The 20,769-nt window shown below is 35.1% G+C and overlaps 1 protein-coding gene across 1 annotated transcript; it reads right to left on the bottom strand.

The window, feature by feature from the left end:
* Positions 1-28: 28 nt before the first annotated feature.
* On the bottom strand, positions 29-20,016 carry LOC113517428 (chromodomain-helicase-DNA-binding protein Mi-2 homolog). The gene is made up of 21 exons (XM_052900104.1): positions 19,832-20,016; positions 19,339-19,409; positions 17,152-17,274; positions 16,624-16,768; positions 14,764-14,909; positions 13,532-13,708; positions 12,871-13,068; positions 12,104-12,259; positions 11,603-11,728; positions 10,983-11,158; positions 10,385-10,508; positions 9,675-9,824; positions 9,020-9,189; positions 8,061-8,235; positions 4,523-7,630; positions 3,958-4,296; positions 2,941-3,135; positions 2,351-2,513; positions 1,787-1,932; positions 1,099-1,153; positions 29-294 (listed from the first exon to the last, which is right to left on the bottom strand). The coding sequence occupies exons 1-20, from the start codon at positions 19,866-19,868 to the stop codon at positions 1,145-1,147; spliced, it is 5,934 nt and encodes a 1,977-aa protein (XP_052756064.1). The 5' UTR covers positions 19,869-20,016; the 3' UTR covers positions 29-294; positions 1,099-1,144.
* Positions 20,017-20,769: the final 753 nt, after the last annotated feature.

Genomic DNA, 20,769 nt, shown 5'->3' with positions numbered 1-20,769 from the left:
TTTCTGTCACATAAATAATAACAACATAATCACTTAATCGTGTTGTTTATTAAATTTTCATTTTTGGTTGATTAAAAATAAAGAATTTCATAAGTCCACAATCACTTACACATAAACAAGATTCATACAGATCAGAATGAAATAAATAATATTGTGAGAGTTCTGCTTCAATATGACATATCATGTTACCTAACTGCACTAATCACTATAATTATCACTTCAAACCCAAGGTGGAACAGGAATCTTGGAAAGCTTACATCTAAAATATTCATCTATGTGACCACTATCCACGCACTGAAACAAAAATAATATTATTACTATGAAGTACAACCTATTAATAGAACATTACTGCAGCGGCCAGCAACTAAGGCATTGATGGACGAACGTACAAATGTGGGCCGAGGTGTAACCGAGGCACACATACGTGAGTCCATCAATTTTTTTACTTTTTAAATTCAATGACGAATAACGAACAATAATAATTTTTCACGCGCCATAATGTTCCCTTGTTTTTTTTTTTCAATAATCAGCTTTCTATTTGCAAGTCAGTTCGAAATTTAAATAAAACCTTGTATTAGTTACCTCCTTGGTAGCCATGTTTCGAAGTAAAAGGTCATTCCATTTTTAAATTACAGGACAGATATGAGTTTACATAGTAATTTATCTGGCCGCAAAACACGACAGATATGGATTTTCATACAACTTTTGCCGGCCGCTGCCCGCATGTATCTTGGCCAATACGGCAATTTTGATTTATCTCGAAGAAGATTGTCAAAATAATGCTCACATTTCCAAGCATGTTTGAGAAAAAGTAATATAAATCTATAGTCGTTTTTAGACATGTGAATAACAAATTAATATTTTTAAAGGACGACTTGCCTGTTGGATAAGAGTAATCTCTCCAATAGATATGAAAAACATGGAATTCAAAGATACATTATGATAATACAAAATTACTTATTATTTTCAATATTGTTGTAAATATAAATGTTATTGGATTAATAACGAATTCAAAAAATATACAAAAATGCTTAAAAATTTAATATTAATAAATATATGAATATATTATTATTAGTCTATGGAATCATTAAAACTTACTTGTAGGTGTGTCGAGTTGAAATAAGATGTTATAAGTTATGCAGGCTTATGATTTCTGTAAAAAAGAAATTTGTCTTAGTTAAAACAATAAATTAAGTTATTACAAAATTTAAGAAAAATATAAAGCTTCCATGGCAAGTACAATAAATTGTGCAAATCAGTAGTAAGCTGAACTACCAATGCTGCATTTTTGCAGTGTACATACTACAACAGCAGCAGTGTTCCATGTAGTGACGGAGTAAGTATATAATATGTTGATACTCCTTTTCATTCGTAAAAAGCGACTATGGGATTAAGCACCATACGCTAATACTCTTGCACTAATAATAACTCGAAAATTTATATCAAGCTACCTACTAACATGGTAATAGTAGGTTAATATATATATTTTTTTTTTTTGGGTGAAAATGATATGGTAACCCCGCCTGCGCTAATGGGATACGCTGGCGGAGCACCAGTGAAGGGTGATAGATGAGAATGAAAACAGGCCAGTTAGCCCATCATGATGAATTCATCAGGAATTAACCATGATAGTTTCCAGGGGGAACCGCGTAGAGGTCGACCTGGTTGGATATATTGCTAGCAATGGGATTCTCCGTTTCCATTACTAACAATCCCTTTCCCCCCAGGTTAATATATTCCTTTAATTAGGAGACCAACGAATAGTAGGGTGATGTCGATGCCTTACATTAGAGGATCCAGTGGAGGCGGGCTGCCCGGGCACAGAGTACTGCGGGCGGAAGTTTGAAAAGTTGGCAGCGGCGGCCGCAGCCGGAGAGAAACCAGGCAAGCTTCCGCTCGACTGGAATCCGGCCGGGAACTGGGGCATTTGAGCTGTAACACATATATCTAATTTATACCATGATTTTTGTATTTATACAAGTTTTTAGTGTCATCATTGTCATGATAAAAATCATAAATATTTAGAATATTTAGAAAAATATTTGTATTAAAAAAATCATAATAATGCAAACATTACAAAATGACGAGATGAACGCTCTTAAGATCGAACTTATAAAACAAACTTTTACAAACCAAACTTATTTTATCCATTAGTGATTTGTGATTTTTTTTAAATTAAATATTTATATTTCAATAGTTACGACAAGTTTATTGGACGCATAGTATTAATATAAATGGATGTAACAAACCCAACATTTTTAGCACTCTCACATTATTATAAATGTATACGACACCTTTATTAAAACACATAAAGCTAAATTTAGTCTCCACGTTACACCAAAAAACGTACCAGCGGGCACGGGATTGCCGGCGGTTGCGGCAAGACGCGAGAGGATGGACCGCTCGGACATCTGCAGGCGCTGCGCCACCGGCGGAATCCGTGCCAGCGTCGCCGGCAACCGCGACACGTCCGACTTCATATCTGACAACAGCTCTTCTAGCTGATTCAGCACCTGCACCGAGTTTTAAAACTATTAGTTTCTCGTAATGGAAACACAATTAATCTTACTACCACTATATCAGAAACAGAATCGTTAGTTGTACCAAAAGAAGAGCAAGGAACAAAAACGCAAAAAAAAGGACTTCTAATAAGATCATATTATTAGTAGATCCTCTACTTAATTATTTTTATTTCAAAAGTAAAAGACTGAACCGACTTTGATAAAATATCTATGGGACCAATCTGTAAACATATCCTTGCAGATAGAAAAATTTTCAAATCGGTTTACAACTGGCATAGTTCTCATAAGTCTGAAGTAGCAAACATAAAAAATCCAACCGAATTATGAACGTGTTTGGAGTCAATTGAAAAATAAATACGCAAGGCCCCTCGACCTCGAAGCCGGCCACTACCTCCTCATATCAGATGACAGTGCATACCTTATGCAGCACCGCGTTGGCGGGCTTGTTGCCGGCGAGCGACTCCTTGCTGAGGTGCTGGTGCGACTCGGCGAGGCACTCCACCTCCGCGAAGCGCGCGTTGAGCGACATGGCGGGGTGGTTGGGGTCCTGCGTCAGGTTGAGGTACGCCGCGCGCCGCAGCTGCTCCTCGATCACCAGCGCTTGTTCCAGCAGCTGTGCAACATTATCATTGTTATTGCACTTTATATGCACCCATATAGAAGTCACAATACATGTCATATACCAAATTGTAGAACTCTTCTTTTTTTCAATACAAACTGAGCCATAGAACACAGTAATATCCATCATCATCATATCAGCCTTTAACTGTCCATTGTTAAACATAAGCCTCCCCTTGGGGGGATTTGCCAGTAGTTTTTTTCATACAACTTAGAATGGCAAACAAGCTGACGGCCCAACTGATGGAAAGTGGTAACCGTCGCCTATATACATAAGCAGTACCATGGACATAACTGAGTACACTGTTTTGTGTATGATACCCCCCATGCGTTGCCATTCCTGGGGATTCAGGTGTTATTCCTCCGTACCCAGTAAATTCACGCCATAGCCCACCCTTCAAACCGAAACGCAGCCATGCAAACACAACTGCTTTACGGTTGAAACACGAATAGAATAGAGGTACCCAAGCAATCAACTTTTGTACAGTCTCTGGTAAGTTGCCAGTGATATCCAAGGTATTCCTCAATCATTGCTATTTTGAAAAAATCCCTACTCTACAAACCTAAATACTGTTATTCCACCCCAACTGCTTAATTGCAAAAAAATTAAGACAGATAAACGTTAGGACCTTCATATAAAATCATTTTCTGGTAAGTTATATCTGGCTAATGCAACATCAGCCTAATTATTGAAATCCATTAAACATTTAAAAAAGAAAGAAATTAAATGTAGACTTAATCCTATCCAAAGAATCGAGACAAGAGTAAGATAAAATCTATTAATTTAGATTTCTTATAATAAACATTGTACACTAACCTTGAAACGCCTCGCGAGGAACTTATTCTTGATTTCCAAAAAGTTACCCTTGCCGACGTCCATCTTGAAGGGCTCATTGATGATAGCAAAACGCAGGTCGTTCTGAATGTCCTGCCAACGGCCGTAGCCATGCGTGACAATCCCGGCGAGGAGCCAGTAGTCGTGGCGACGGTGCCAAATCTCATACTCGCGGCCAGGCGCAGCGGCTCGCTCCTCGTTCAGCCATAACGTGTGTAACTCTGTGAAGCCCCCATCCGCAATGTTGAACATAAACTTGCGCCTCTCCACTTTCAGGTCCTCCTCCTCTTTCACTAGTACCACATCGTCATCTTCCTCCTCCTGAAGTAAATATATAAAACTAAGTTTGCTTAAAAACTTCATAATTTTTTTAATTACATTAAAATATATCTTACTAAAATTGTAACTAGACGACATCTGTACATATATATATATATATATATATATATATATATATATATATATATATATATATATATATATATATATATATATATACATTAAATAATAATAAAAGCTTGTAAATAATTGCAATATGATTACCTACCTTCTTTTCATCTTTAGGCTTCTCAGAAGCTTCAGATTCAGCTTTCTCACTCTTAGCGTCTTCCTTCTTATCAGGATCTTCTTTGACTTCCTCTTTAACTTTGTCAGAATCTTTATCTTCTGATTTCTTCTCCTCAGCTTTATCCTCTTCTTTAGGCGGTTCCTCGTCGACGGACATGCGTCGTTCTGCCTCCTTCGGTTCTTCTTGAACCTCCTTAGGAGATTCCTTCTCATCTACCTTTTCTTCTTTTACGTCACTGGTATCCATAGGTTCATCCTTAACTTTACTATCTTTTACATCTGATTTCTCATCTTTAGTTTCTTCTTTGTCATCCTTTTCAGAACCGCCAGGCGTAGGTGCTTGCCCAGAAGCTTGAGTCAACTGCGTGGGGGCAGGTGAGGGTGCAGCCGAAGTAATGGGCGTGGCGGTAGACGGCGCAGGACTAGGCGCCGCGCTCTCTCCTGCTGTACCAGCTATCTTCACTGGTTCTACTGGCTTACGAATCAACTCTGGCATGCTATAATAACCATTAATATGTTCAAATTCTTGAACTTTCTTTCTTATTAGGCTCATAACACCGATCCTTGTTAAAACATGCTGTCTCGAGAGACCTTCGCGTGGCACACCATCAGCAAACGTTTCAGCATTATCTGCTCCTGGTTCGCATAAATGTCGCATGAATAACGACACGTACGCCTTGAAGTTTCGTTCCGACTTCCCTCTGAGATCTCTAACTAACCATTGTGAATTAAACGCATCCTGTGGCGGCATGCCATATCGCATAATAGCGTTAAGGAATGATTTCCTTTGCCTCGCATTGAAGCCGAGTACTTCCATGTTACCCCCAACCCTAGCAAGTAATGGTGGTAATGGCCTATCCCTCTCCTCGCGTCTTTCGAGACGCCTCTTGCTACGACGACTAAGAAGATCTCCATTATCATTCTTTTCATCGAAATCGTCATCTTCCTTGTCATCCTCGCTTCCTTGGGAGAAATCGGAATTGAAATCAGAACCATTTTCTTGCCAAGTACTATCTTCCCTGTTTTCTGTTTGAGCAACACTGCCATCGTTATAATTAACTTGTTTACGCACTCGTTTGCCTTTACCTAACGTCCTCGCCTGATCTTCTTGGTGTTGTTCATAATGATGCCTTAGCAGTTTAATCCAATATGCAGGGTCAGTATTTTCAGCTTCCTGTTTAATAATTTCAGTATCCACTTCCTCTTCACCATCTCCTTCCTTTGTTGAGTAACTAGCCACTTTGAATGAACTGAGATATTCATTAGCCCAAGACTCCTTCTGTTCAATACCTTCCTTAGAACGATCTAGCAATTCTCCTACAGCTTTGTCGTCATAATGAATTGCTTCTTCTTTTCCTTCCTCTTCCTTGAACAACTCTTCTGTACCAAATCGCAGAATGTCATCCAATTCCTGTTTAGTAAAGTTAGCGCCTTTACCGCCCATACCAGGCCGTACAACCAAATGTGTCAACATCATCTTTCTTTTGGCCACCTGTGTTACTCTTTCTTCAACACTATTACGTGTCACGAAACGATAGATCATCACTTTATTTGCCTGACCGATACGATGGGCTCGTGAAAACGCCTGGATGTCGTTATGAGGATTCCAGTCAGAATCATAGATAATAACAGTGTCAGCAGTAGCCAAATTAATACCCAATCCACCAGCTCTTGTGGACAAAAGGAACACAAATTGTTGAGCACCAGGGGCATTAAACCTGTCAATAGCTTCCTGCCGAATTGTTCCGGTAATACCACCGTCAATTCTTTCGTATTTATAACCTTCACCCTCAAGGAAATCTTCGAGAATGTCCAACATTTTTGTCATTTGTGAAAAAATAAGCACTCTGTGCCCTTGTTCTTTTAACTGTTTTAACATTTTAGACATGAGTACGAGTTTTCCAGAAGCTTTGATCAAAGCTTGAGTGTCGTAACTACCATGTGGACCTAGAGGTGCTTCTTCAGCTGCTACAGGGAACAAGTAAGGGTGGTTGCAACATTTCTTCAAGTCCATCATTACATTGAGTAGTGATACAGTTTGACCTCCACTCTTGGGGTTCAAAGCTTCGTAATTCCTTGTTAAAATATATTTGTAGTATTTCTTTTGCATGGGGGACAATTCAACGCGGACGATAAACTCAGATTTAGTAGGCATATTCTTCAAGACGTCGGCCTTGAGACGACGCAACATATGCGGCCCCAACATTTCATGAAGCCTCTTTACTTGTTCCTCTTTTGATACATCCGCAAATTCATTCTGAAAAGCGGCTAAGTCATTAAACTTGTCTTTATTTAAGAAGTTCAGCAAATGGAACAATTCTTCTAGATTATTCTGTAATGGAGTACCAGTGAGGAGCAATTTGTAATTAATGTGATAACTAGCTAGTAATCTGAAGAACTTGGACTGATTACTTTTCAACCTGTGAGCTTCGTCTACAACAAGAACAGCCCAATCGATTGATCCAAGACAAGTAGCGTCAATAGAAATCAACTCGTACGATGTTAACAGCACATTAAATTTAACTTGCGATTTAATTTTAGAAGGTCTTCCGCCCCTGTTCGCGCCATCATCGAAAGTCAATTCGTTTTCTCTTATGACGGCTCTAGAGTCTTTGTCGCCAACATAAGTGATGCAGTACAAATCTGGAGCCCACAGTTCAAACTCTCTCTCCCAATTAATAATTGTAGATAAAGGTACAGAAACTAAAAATGGGCCTTTGCAATGGCCTTCCTTAAATAGAGAATACAGGAATGTAACGGTTTGAATAGTTTTGCCGAGACCCATCTCATCAGCGAGAATGGTGTCAATGCCCTGGCCCCAAGAGTACCGTAACCAGTTAAGACCTTCCAACTGATACGGATGAAGCTGCATTCCAGTTTCATAAACGAATGGTGGCTGATCTTCATATTTTTTATTAAGATTGGTAGTGGGGCGTTCTGGTGGTGGGTTATACCTTCTGGGTTTAATTGACAAGCTGCCGCTATTGTCATCATCATCTGTTGCGTCGCGATTCTTACCCTTACGACCAAGTTTTTTACCTTTGCTTCCTTTCGTTTTGCCTTCAGAAGTTATGAAGGCACGCATATCCTTCAAACAAATAAAAAATATATTATTTAAATGCAATCTTTTAAAGATTCTCTATAATTCAGTATTTTGCAAAACAAACTATTCAATTAAATACATTTTTATGAAACTCGAAATGGCACGCGACCCACCTGATAAAAAGTGGCAACTGTCGCCTATAGATAAGAACAGCACCAAGGACTTCAAACAGCATAAATAATTACAATCCATTAAAGCTAGTGTGTTTAGAACACACTAGCACACTAGTCTCTGTGCCCTATAACTTCACAATAATATATGTCCTTACAAATATATCAACAACCAAGTACAATTTAAATGTGACCTTGATTGTCTTACATCTTATATAATATTTAAAACTTATATGCATTTTCATATAAAATCAAATAATGTTTCAGAAACAACAAATACAATAAGCCTATTAAATCGAATTTACCTGATAGTATTCGATGGCGGCTTTAAGACCGGCAACATCCTCTGTCTCCGCCTCCCAGGTGGCCTGGTCGTAAGAAAGGTCCCTCCACTTGACCAGGTAGTAGGTGGTGCCATCCCGCGCGGTACGGTGGTTGATCACGCGGTGCACCACCAGCCACTCCGGCTTCACGCCGTACCTGACACATCACGCCATATCACAATATTGTCATTATATTTTTTTATGCAAAATGTGTGCAGTGTGAACTCTGGCATGGAATAAGCCACCCCTTCCTTTTCCATGGGGGTAGTAAGAAGCGACTAAAGAAAGGCGGAAAGAAAAGAACTCTTAAAACATCTCTAAAAACCTAACGGCGGTTGCCAACCCGCCTGCCAAGTGTGGCAACTACTGGCAAAACTCCCCTTATGGAGAAGGCTTATGTTCAGCAGTGGACAGTTAATGGCTGAAATAATAGTAATGTAAAAATTGCCCCTTTATTAATTATCATGTGGTTCACCTTATGGTGATTACCCAGCCCATGAACATTAATAAAATCAGAAAAGACACCCATAAGTTACCTTTTAAGAAGATACTCTTTTAATTTTCTTCTATGGTAATATAAACATTCTTTTTATGTTCCCATGTCTAAAGAACCCTACGAATCATCCAACGGCCACATCTAGACAGAGTAATAGATATTAAATTATTATGTAATTGCTTGGAATATTCTAAAGCTGATTATTACCCACTGGTTTTTTCTTATACTGTAATAATACTGTACTCTCTATCTGCATGCTGTATAATTGTACAAAGAGAATAACTATATCTTTAGTAAATGAATCTAGAGAGTTCTAATAATAGCTTATACTAATTTAGCATAGCACCATATCGGCATATCTTTAGCTGCTAATCTTTACTCGCTTATCTGCCTTTAGTGACAAAATAAGCTGAATGTGTAACCACTGAAATTGTATGTTACCCACCTGTAGTACTTCTCCTCTAGCTCGTCGTTGTCGTGCTCCTGCGACTGCTTGTCTTTGAGCCGCTTGACGCGGCCGTCGCGCTCATCCAAAGGCTCCTCCAGCTTGGGAGGCTCCTCGGGGTCTGTCTTGCGCATGCAGTACCGGTACATCAGTGGGTGGAATACGTCCAACTGTTGGTGTTATTAATTTATTAAGTAAAGCAATTAAATAGATTATAGGTTGTTTAAAAAATGTATAGCTAGGGCCACAAACTTTAGTAACCCCAGATTCAAGACCTAATTTAAATATATATTTCAAAATTACCAGACTTTATTAAACAAAAAGTAAACAACTAATTAGTAAAATTCAAAAGTAAATAGTTATGATATTGATAAGCGGAAATGCAAAGCAAATTGAAAGGTTAGTTATTTTTTCTGTTAAATATTGGAATAATGATGATGATGATAAATATTAACACAATGTAAGAAATATGCCACTAAGATTACGTGAAAATTTGTCAAGATGTTTGTAAGTTTGTTATTCAATCATGCTTAAATAACTAAATGAATTTGTATGAAATTTGGTACATGACAAAATTATATTCTAACTTAACATATATTTTATATATGGCACACCAAGACACAGCTACTGGATACAGTTAATATCAAACAATGACCTGTATTTCCGAAATCCAGCTGCAATGCCAATAAGACTTGTCGTGCCATTTAACAAAGAACTCTCTAGCACGCGGCGCCTTTGATTTAGAGGACTCTTCTTTCCAGCGCCACGTCAAAATCTTTGCCACCTTGCCTTCCAATGGAGGACACTGGAAACAATATATAAATATATTAATAAACAGTTTTGTAACAATAGAATATTCAACTAATTAAAATATTATTACATGAGTAAATAAAAACAAGCCTGTTCTACACAAAACTACTACAAAATGTAAAATTATACACGTTTAAAGATTACTTAACTACTACATTTGCTGTATGGTCTGTATATAGAATAGGCCACCATTTACTTTCCTGTGAGTGTTGTAAGAGGTGACTAAGGGAACTCGATGGGTAAGGGATTGGCAGCAACCTTTAAAACATCGCCAAAGGCTACCTGTGGTTGCCAACTGGCCTGCCAAAAGTGGCAACCACTGGAACCCTGCCTCCCCCTTATGAAGGAGGCTTAGGTTCTGCAGTGGACAATTGATAGTTCATATGATGATTACATTTGTATCTACCCAACTTGCTACACTTATAAACAGGATATATATATATATATATATATATATATATATATATATATATATATATATATATATATATACGTTATTCATATGAACAATTATATGAACAAATAAATTACAATATTAATATATAATATACTTACACTGCATCGTGGACACTTCCAATCTCCATCAGGCACCTCTTCCAGTGGTGGGTTCAGACAGAACCGATGATAAGCAGATGGACAGGAATCACAGCACAATAATTCGCCACCGTCCTTACAAATCCTGTAATCATGGACATTTTCACTGTAGTGCAGTTCATATCAGTATTTACAAAATCTTACTCTAAGGTTCATTCTATTTTGGTCCCCTTTACCTTATTACTTTATTGCCATTCAAAAACAAAGGAACAAATCATAACTTTTTCAAACACTTTTTATACATTATAGGAATATATGTGACATTCTTCCGTACTTTAACATCATATAATTTAAAAATATAAGAGAAAATTACACAACAGAAAGAATTTTCACTCCAAAAAAAATTGAATATATAAAAAATTCCATTAACACATAACACAAGTATGTTTCGTACTTTTAAAAGTAGTTTTTAGTAAGTTTGTATGTGTGCTTAATCCATTCTGAAGCGACTTACGTGGGTTCTACTGTACATGCGCATATTATACCCTAATATCACATGCTACGGTACTTACCATCATTTGGAACATATGCTAAATACAAAGGTGATGTGTACACTCACCTGCAGAACTCCTGGTGCTCGTCATCATCGTCCTGATCCTGATTGCCCTCGGCCTCGCAATGGGGACACGACCAACGGCCCTCTGGAGTTTCCTCGAGCTCGGGCTCCAGGCACACCAAGTGGTACGCGCGCGGACATGTGTCGCACAGGATAATCTCGCCGCCTTGTTGGCATACCTTATAAAATACATTTAATTATTTCAATATTTTAATGTATTTTGGAGGGTGAAAAAAATATATATAATACAGCAAAAATAAAAGAAAAATGGAACCAGATAGAGGATGTCTATACCCAATATGAGGCTCATATCTAAAAATACTATATAACAAATAAACTAACATAGATATTAAGATTTCTAGTACTAATCGTAATGTAATTAATACAAATGAAAATTATTGTATGGATATGAGAATAAACAGGCTTTATTATTATTATTAAAGTGGATTTCAAAAAAACTTAAGGAATAAGTAACCAAGTATTATTAAAATTATTCATTTGTTTAAATTTTCATTAAAAATAAATAAAATATTATCTTTTTGTTTCCTCTAAAAGATTATAGTAGTAAACTTATTATAGATAATGCTACTTGATTAAATAATATATAATATGTAAATATTCACTTCGCAGTAATCCTGGTGCTCCTGTTCACCTTCTGCGCCATCTGGGAACTTATTGGTGGTCTTCAGTTTCCTCCTCTTCTTGCTTTTATTACCAATTTTAGTTTTAGCCTTCTTCTTCGGTACTTGCTGGAAAATAAAAATATAATATGTTTTATTAATTAATAATATCTTTAAAAAAAAGAACGAAACGGAAATTTTTTCTTCTGGTTACATTTCACTAGCACTAATTTAGTTGTTATCAAATGAAAGTTTGGGGAAACGGATAAAAAATGAAACTGTGAAAGAATACAAATGGCGGGAAGTCTAGACTGACCTATAGTGATATACTATGTTCTATATGATGGATAAGTTAAGAGTTTCCAGAATTAACGTGTATTCAAGAGAAGACGTGCATTAAAATGAAAAAAAAAAGGACCTATGTAAAATGATTTATGTCCAAATACTTGGTCCCTCTCTATCTATCTCATAATAGTATTAATGCAACTGTAAATAACTACAAACCGGTGCATTGGGGTCTTCTTCTTTTGGCTGAGCACCGACCTCAGTGGCGGTGGCAGTCGAGCCTGAAGGTTTAGGCTCATCTGCTTCAGCCAACATCTGCTCGAATTCAGCATCAGAATCTGTGTTAGCTCCAGCACTGCCTTCCGGTTCATCCTCCTTTAATTGTATATAATAAAGATATCAGTATCATGAATACCCAATAGCCAACATATTTGAAACCAGTTAGGAAAAGACATCAAAAAAAAAACAGATTTGTACATATAACAGCTTATCCAAAGAGATTTTTTAGCATAAGTTTTAATATGTTTTTTTTTTTTTTATACATTGCAATGCAAAAACATGACTCCCACCAGATGATTTAATAAACAAGATTGATTATTTCTTTACATGAACAAGTATATTTTTTCGATGATATTTGCCATTCCTGAGGACTCAAAATTCCTCTGTAATACAAGCAAAACACAGTGAAAACAACTTATTCAGGTTTAAACACGAATGGGACAGCATGACCTATATTTTTTATCTATTGTAATAAAATTAAGTTTTTATTAAGAGTAAGTAGTTATTAGGGGGTTCTCAATTAGGTTATATTTTTTTTGTTTGTTACCTCATAACTCTATCAGCTATAAACCGATTTGAAAACTACTTATATATTGGTTCTATATTTTATCAAAATCAGTTCAGTAGTTTAGTTTTTAAATAACTGCCACAGCTAATGTTGGTTTTTGTAAAACACGATTTTAAATTATTGATATTCATATACATACACTGCTTGTGCGCTTTCTCTTGCTAAATTTGATTTTGAGGGTGGGAACTTTGGGCTTCCGTCCAGGCTTCCCGCGCGGGGTGCTGCTACTGCCGCCCGGATGCTTCGGCTTGCGGCCTCGCTTGCGCGGGGCCGGGGTGCCTTCATCGCTTGCTTCCTCTTCCTCCTCCTCATCTTGTTCATCAGCACCATCCTCATTCTATGAAAAAAATATTCAAATATTAATATCATGGAAAAGGCTAAGAAAGGCAATGAAATTACAAGATACAAAGGCACAGCACTTTGTTCCCCAGGAGTAGCAAGACATGAGGGGTATCATGGGCGACACAATATACTCTGTTATGTATATGGTACCGTCTCGTCTATAGGCGACAATTACCACTTACCATCAGGTCAGCTTGTTTGCCATTTTAAGTTGCATAAAAAAGAGGTGATACTCTAGAAAATACTTATTTTAAAGCACATACTTCTTTAAGTCCTTGATAATTGAATGAATTGTTTTTATCTATGGTGAATATAATAGATAATAAAAAAATACAGTCATCTATAGACATAAAAACACCATTAACATCAGATTACACCTCTCAAGACTATTTAATTACCAACATCTAATATCACTAATATTTTTGCACTGTAAAAAAGAGTAAGTCTGATGAACTCACCTTAGAATCTTTAGGAGTGCGGCCAGGCTTGCCCTTACTCACATAGTCAGAAGCTGTGGAGGTGTTAGTGTTCTCTTCGGAACCCATATTCTGTGTGCCCCCACCGAGATTAGGATTTATCTCGCAAAATAGACGCCACTTTGCTGCCACCAGCATCATAAGTTTAGATACTGGAACCTGTTGAAAAGTAATTGTAAACATTTAAAAATGCAAATCTTGTATTTCTAAAACTTCAGGGTGTAAAATTTTACCTTCGGATAATATTATTGTTTATTGGTTAAGACAATAATTTGAAACATTGATATTATATATAGATGGGAATTGAATAAGAATACTTTTTTAATCTTAATTTAATTTTGTTTCATAATACACCGTAGTTATTATTTAATTAGCTATTCACTCATTACAAACTCCATCCACTTTGATTATTTTCGAAAATACGATCGTAATGTCACCATGAACTTATGACATTTGCCTTTTGTTAGAATTTTGCAGTATGACCATGGAATATGGTATGTATTCGAAAATAGTTAAAATTAGCAAGGCCAAGTTTTCTTTAAGTTATTATGCATATTACTTTACTATATAGTACCATAATTAATATTTGTTGTTTGTATTGTATTTTTAATAAACTTGTATAAAGAAGAATGAATTATTACTAGAAACTATCATGAATTATTCTTAATGAATTCATTACGATAAACAAACCGACTAGCTTTCATTCTCTCCTATCATCGCTCCCTGGTGCCCCGCCAGCATATAGATAGATAGATACTCTTTATCGTTTCCTCCAAAAGATTACAATAGTAAACTAATTATAAATATAAACACAATTATAAGAAACAATCACAATGAGAAAACAGTGGGCGACCTTATCGCTAAAAGCGATCTCTTCCAGGCAACCTTCAGATGGAGAGGAGTAATTATAAATAATTTGAACGCAGACAGCTTGAAAAATACTGTTAATTCTAAATATGAAGATGTGATATATGTAATAAAATATAAATATATATCCCTAATCATTATATATGTATATATATACACATGGATATTATGTATTTGTGTAGATGTTTACCTCCACAAATACATAACAATATATAATAATATACTACTGTATACTGATAGCGCAAGCAAAGTTTCCATTCCATTATCATCCATTAGAAAAAAATATACATGAATATATTGGGACATTGGTCTAGTCTAAGTAAATATATAAAAGGACTTAAACTCACCTTAGGATTTTCCTTCACAAGCATTGGGCGCACGTGTTGCTGAAATAACTTGTAAGAGGTGAGGTTCTCGAAGTCTGCATCTGTGTACTGAATGTCGACGTCTGTGAGGCCAAAGGAGGAACACACCTCCTCCACAGTGGGCATGCCTGTAAAACCAGAGAGCGCTGTTAACATCTCCCAACCATAAAGAAATTGAAAACTTTTTTAACAAGCATTCTAGAATATTTTTCCCAAAAAACATCCTAGTAATACTTAATATTAGAAAGCTAGTTTAAAAAATGATAAAAAATAATAACATGGCCCATACAGCTGTCAAGTTCATATGAGAAGTTGAACATTTTTTGTTGTTTTTCGATCCGTATTTTTTAAAAGGATGATCATATCGATTTCGTCCTATGTATGTATACCAAAGTAGGATAATCGGCTTTAGTTAATTACATTTTCTCATGACTGCAAAATCAACTTAAGAATTTTTATACAACTTAGAACAGGAAAGAGGCTAAGGCCCCGCCGTCGCCAAAATGATAAGCATCACCTAAATTAAATAGCGATATTTTCGGGAACAGGGAGATTAAGACATTTAGAGGCCTAATATTTTTGATGTAAATGTGATATTTACATCAAAAATATACTAAAAATGGAATTCACATGCTTACGGCACTGAGGCCACCAATATCGCGGGTACACGTAATTTGTGAGATTGTAAACAATTGTGAATTGCGGATTTACAATCCTACATTGTAATATGTAAACTACATGACACTGAAGATATTTTATTTGCAATTCTACTAGCTACACACATAATTAAGTTTCAAAATATAAATTAAATGGTAATATAGTAAACTACATGACACTTAGAAGATATTTTAATCTATAAATCAATATATAAAATAAATGTACTATATCAGAGATTACAAATGTTATTTTCTTAACTTTTATTTTTCAGAACAAAAAAAAAATATGATGACGCGAACTTGTTTATTACTTGTGCAATCAACCAAGTGGCTACAATAATAGGTAATATGATATTGAAAGTTCATCGCACTTTTGACCTTGAATACAAGCCAAGTGCCTAAATTCAAACAATATATATTTGTATTCAACTTGGAACCCATAGTGATGGATCATATATCAATAGTGATGAACCTTGGGGGGAAAGGGATTGTTAGTAATGGAGACTGAGAATCCCATTGCTAGCAATATACCCAACCAGGTCGACATCCTCGCGGTTCTCCCTGGAAACTATCATGGTTAATTCCTGATGAATTTATCATGATGGACTAACTGGCCTGTTTTCATTCTCATCTATCACCCTTCACTGGTGCTCCGCCAGCGTATCCCATTAAAGCAGGCAGAGTTACTGTTACCATACCATTTTTACTCCATCAAAAAAAAAATAGTGATGAACCCATAAAATGTACAGCAATTTTATTTAAATTGGACATCTCAAACCTAATTTTCTATAGAAACAAAATTATAGAATACTGACGTACACCAACCTTGGGAAACACAATTATGACATGTTGTTTTCTAAGCTAAACAATAAGTTCTTTTTATTTGTTATATCTAATTATTTAACATCTTAATATGATAAATAAATGTGTATAAAACATATATAAGTTACAACATACAAATCATAAAAATACATATTATTTTAATATATGTATCTACAATTAGTAACTGCTTTGTTATGATGATTTAAGGTTTAAAATTGCAAAAAATGTTTGTATTCCTAAATATTAATTTATAATTAGCAAAGTGTTATTTGATTACTCATAACACAAGTTATCCTAACTTGAGGGCCAGGCAGTTGAAATATATGGCACTTATTATTAGTGTGTGTGATTGTTTTGCACTTACCAGATCCTGTATCAGAGGCAGCTGGAGTTACAGGTGTGCTGTGCTTACTACCTCGTCCTTTCCGAGACTTTTTCCCTGAGGACATTGCACTGAGGGCATAATCACTGTCACCCTCAGCCTCAACCTCAAGGCCAAACTCATCATCCTTAACAAAAGAAAAAAAAAATATATAAGATATTGTGAAAGAAGCAATACCTATTAATTTTTGCAAGTATTTATTAAATTGCACCTAAGAAATTAAACAAAAAAAATCTATTCAAAATTTCATGTACTTGTATTAATTTTTTTTCTAGTTTTACCCATATGTTCTTATGAACATGTGAGAACATGTAGAGCTATATCTACATGCTTATAAATGGGTAATTATAAACCTAATAGTTAAACTAAATTAGTTCAATGTTAGAAACACACAAATATCTCTATCTATTGAGGGATAATGTTCATAGTTCTAAACTGAGATTACATAAAATCTGATTAACGGACCTCCAACTAATGTCACTGTACTTAAAAGCATTATATTATACTAACTTCTTCACTCTCATTTTTTCTTTTCTTCTTTTTCTTTCTGCCTTTTTTATCTTCTCCTCTGGCCTTCCTTTTCTTTCCTTTCTTTTTCTTTCTGCCATCTTCTGGAGAATAATCCTCATCCTCCTAAAAATTATTTATTAAAATAAATATACATTTTCCAACTTCCTAGTTAAAAATCTAAAATTAAATATAACATAAAAACAAATGTGTGTTGTACTGTGTGGTCCCGACATAGAATAGACCACCTCTACCTTTTTCATGGACTTTGTAACAGATGAATAAGGGAACTGAATGGTTGAGGTATGGGCAGCAGGGTTCCTCTTAGAACAACACCAAAGTCTAAATGCACTTGCCAATCTGCATGCCAAGCATGACAATTACTAGCAAAACCCCCTCTTAGGAGAGGCCTATGTTCAGCAGTAGACAGTAGACAGCTGATATGATGATGATGATGATGATGATGATGATGACTCTCTGATTTGCCTTATGTTTGGACCCAAATATATACTGCCTAGATCATCAGAAGATTGAACATAAATAATAAAATCTGTTTTAAGAATACAAAAACAATTGTCAATTACATATACAATAGTACATATTTTTTAATACAAAAACATAATTTGTTATAGGAAATTAACATTTCATATCCCATAATAATCACTCTTCCCATTCATCTCCTATGTACTATCAATAATGAAAACTAAAACATAATTATAGATTTCTGTAATGGTCCTGTATTGTGAATTACTGCCTATGTTGATTTTATCATTCATACATTTTATTATTCATATCAAAATCAATTTCAATATATAATCTATAACTTATACTAACTTGCATCCCTTTAGACTTTTTAATATTCTACTGTGTCGCACCCAGTACAGAAGCAATTGCTCCATAACATGAGCTTTCACTATTTTCAATTATGTATGTAGTAAGGATAATTGCAATGGATATTTTTTTTATGCAACTTAGAATAGCAAACAAGCTGACAGCCCATCTAATGGAAAGAGGTAACCATTGCCTATAGACATGAGTACCATGTACATAAGAGAGTATACTGTTTCGCACATGATACCCCCCAAATGTTGACATTCCTGAAGACTAAAGTGTTATTCCTATGTACCCTGTAAATTCACTGCCACATTTCACCATATCATATATTTAATAGTAGCAACAGTTATATAAAAAAAAAACTATCATAAATTATTCATTCAGTGATTTTAAATGTGTTTAGCTTGTGTTTGCACACTTATTATCTAGACTGTCATTAGTCCAATTTCCATTAACTATGTGTAGTAGCTTTTAATTAGCTAATTGTTGTCATATATATTTAATAATAGCCTTTTCTGGCAGTGTCACCCCACTTCTATATAGTTCCTGTATATCATTCCCATTGGAACCCCTCATGAATCCTATCTTATATTGTATTATATACTTATATGATCATTACATAACTAATACCTTCATAAAGTTTCAGCCAATTCAACTGATGGATTATTTTATAGCATTTTAAATGTAATTCTTTAGATTGATATAACATTTTTATTTATAGACCGATTAAAATAAAACAAACTATAAATGTTAAGTGCAGTAAATCGCAACACATTAGAGAAAACTATGTTAAGCCGTTTCTGAGATTAGAGTGCACAAACATACAGACAATCTATTGCATTTATAAAGTCCCCTTTAATAGTTTTTCTTATATATCTACCATTTACAGACAGTGACCTGTTACGATTATATTAAATGTATTGATATTAATTAAGTTATTACAGCTGTAAGCTCCCCTCAAAAATAATAAATACATAATATATGAATTATTATTTAAAAAGTGTTAATATGCATCTATAAGAATTTTATTAAATAATAATTTAAATTTTAATAGTAATAAATGATTTTAATATTTCAAAAACAGAATGTAATGAATATGTTAATTAGGTATTAAAGCAATTTATAAATAATCATTCAAAAATAATGAAAATTGTTTATCTTAAGAAATTAGCACACACTGTAGACTTAACAGATTTCTGTTAGAACTAACTCTCTTAATTTACTCTGGACCAAGAATAAGAGACCAGTGAAGAATATTATATAAACACCAAAAATTAAAAGAATAGTGAAATCACTTTAGAAGGAAGATAAAATTATTATGTATAAAAGATAAATTTAGAATATGTTTTGACTTACCTTGGGTGGAGCTTCATCACTTTCTCCAGAGTTCTCATTCTGACCCTCGCCTTCCTCCACGTCCTCGTCGCCTGCAAGTTCACAATAAACTGGTCAAACTACTACACTCACGCTTTACACTTGACCATGAACCAGGAAACCACGAGGGGACACCTTTTAGCGCGACACATGTACACCTCACGATAAGGTCACTAATCCCTTTGTTTGGTGGCGTCCATTTTGTTAAGTAGTAATGAGGGGATATTGCATGTTCTTTTCTGTCACAAACTGCCACTTAAAAATATTTACAACCACAAAACAACAAATACGTCATTGAAACACTGATAAACCTGATACCTGGTAGTATTTTGACTTGTTTATGACGATTTAGCAAATATTTTAGATTTTGAAAGCCGAAATTTTCTAATCTTCTAATTGCTTACACCGCAAGTAAACACATGATACCGCTATTCGCGGCTTTACCTATGACATACTAGCCAAATTAATCATTTACCTGCAAAAGAACCGTCTACTTCATCATCTGAAGCCATTTAGATGACTATTTAATACAACCAGCACTAGTATGAAAGATTTTGGTCTAGAAAAGATAAAGGACGCGCAGTTTTTGCGACAAATGGTAATTAATTCAGAAATTGATGCCGCCGTCACCGAGAACTAGACCGACATGCTATCTCTTTTACACATAGAAGAAAAAAAAAGAAATTATAGGGTGAACAGATAGCAATTTTCAAATGCTACTAAATAGTTTTTTTAATGGATAATAATAGAATGAATGGTAACCCTGCTTGCTTTAATCGTATGTATAACTCGTAATTGTAACTCCTTTCCTAAAATGCTATTTTCTAAACTTTGTTTTTGGCGGATGCACTTTGTGCCGTGCCATAAGAAAGGGAAAAAAAAACTCTAATTGTATACGCTGACAGATCACTAGTGAGGGATTAAGAACAAGGAATTACACAGAAGTAGTGATAAAATTGTAATAAAATTGTAATTTTCTACACACTAGCCCGCTATGATTTAAAAATAATAGCAACTGATGATGTATCTTTTGTCCTCTTTTTGCTATATATATTTGCATAAGAAGAAATATGATTGCCTAACATATGATTTATAGTTTTTATTTTATCATTCTTCTATGTAATTCCTTGTTTTTAGGTGAGGGATAGACTAGTGAGGCCCATCGTGATGAAACCAAATAACATTCATGAGCTTCTCAAACTGCTGCCATGTTACATATCACATAGTTTAGAACAGGCACTTTAACGTTTGTCAAATGAGTATTTTTTAAATAATTAATAAAAAAAAAAATTTGAAAAGTTTGGTCAAATGTTTTTGAATATTAATAAACAACTACCATATTTTGATGGACTAAAGTATAAAAGCTTTGTTACCCTTAAATACAACGCATGGGGATATCATAGGCGAAATAGT

The sequence above is a fragment of the Galleria mellonella genome, unplaced genomic scaffold (assembly GCF_026898425.1).
Source record: "Galleria mellonella isolate WM207_F2 unplaced genomic scaffold, CSIRO_AGI_GalMel_v1 utg103, whole genome shotgun sequence".
Lineage (NCBI taxonomy): Eukaryota > Metazoa > Arthropoda > Insecta > Lepidoptera > Pyralidae > Galleria > Galleria mellonella.
The sequence above is the reverse complement of the archived record's forward strand: the minus strand, read 5'-3'. Positions and strand labels throughout refer to the sequence as shown.

Bases quoted from the DNA above. Each gene is read 5' to 3' on its own strand.
- LOC113517428 (XM_052900104.1), bottom strand. From the start codon at position 19,868: ATGGCTTCAGATGATGAAGTAGACGGTTCTTTTGCAG. The intron at 13,069-13,531 runs GTGAGTTCATCA...TTTTTTTCATAG, and splicing joins GCACTCCTAAAGATTCTAAG to AATGAGGATGGTGCTGATGA. The intron at 1,933-2,350 runs GTACGTTTTTTG...TATGTGTTACAG, and splicing joins CGGCAATCCCGTGCCCGCTG to CTCAAATGCCCCAGTTCCCG.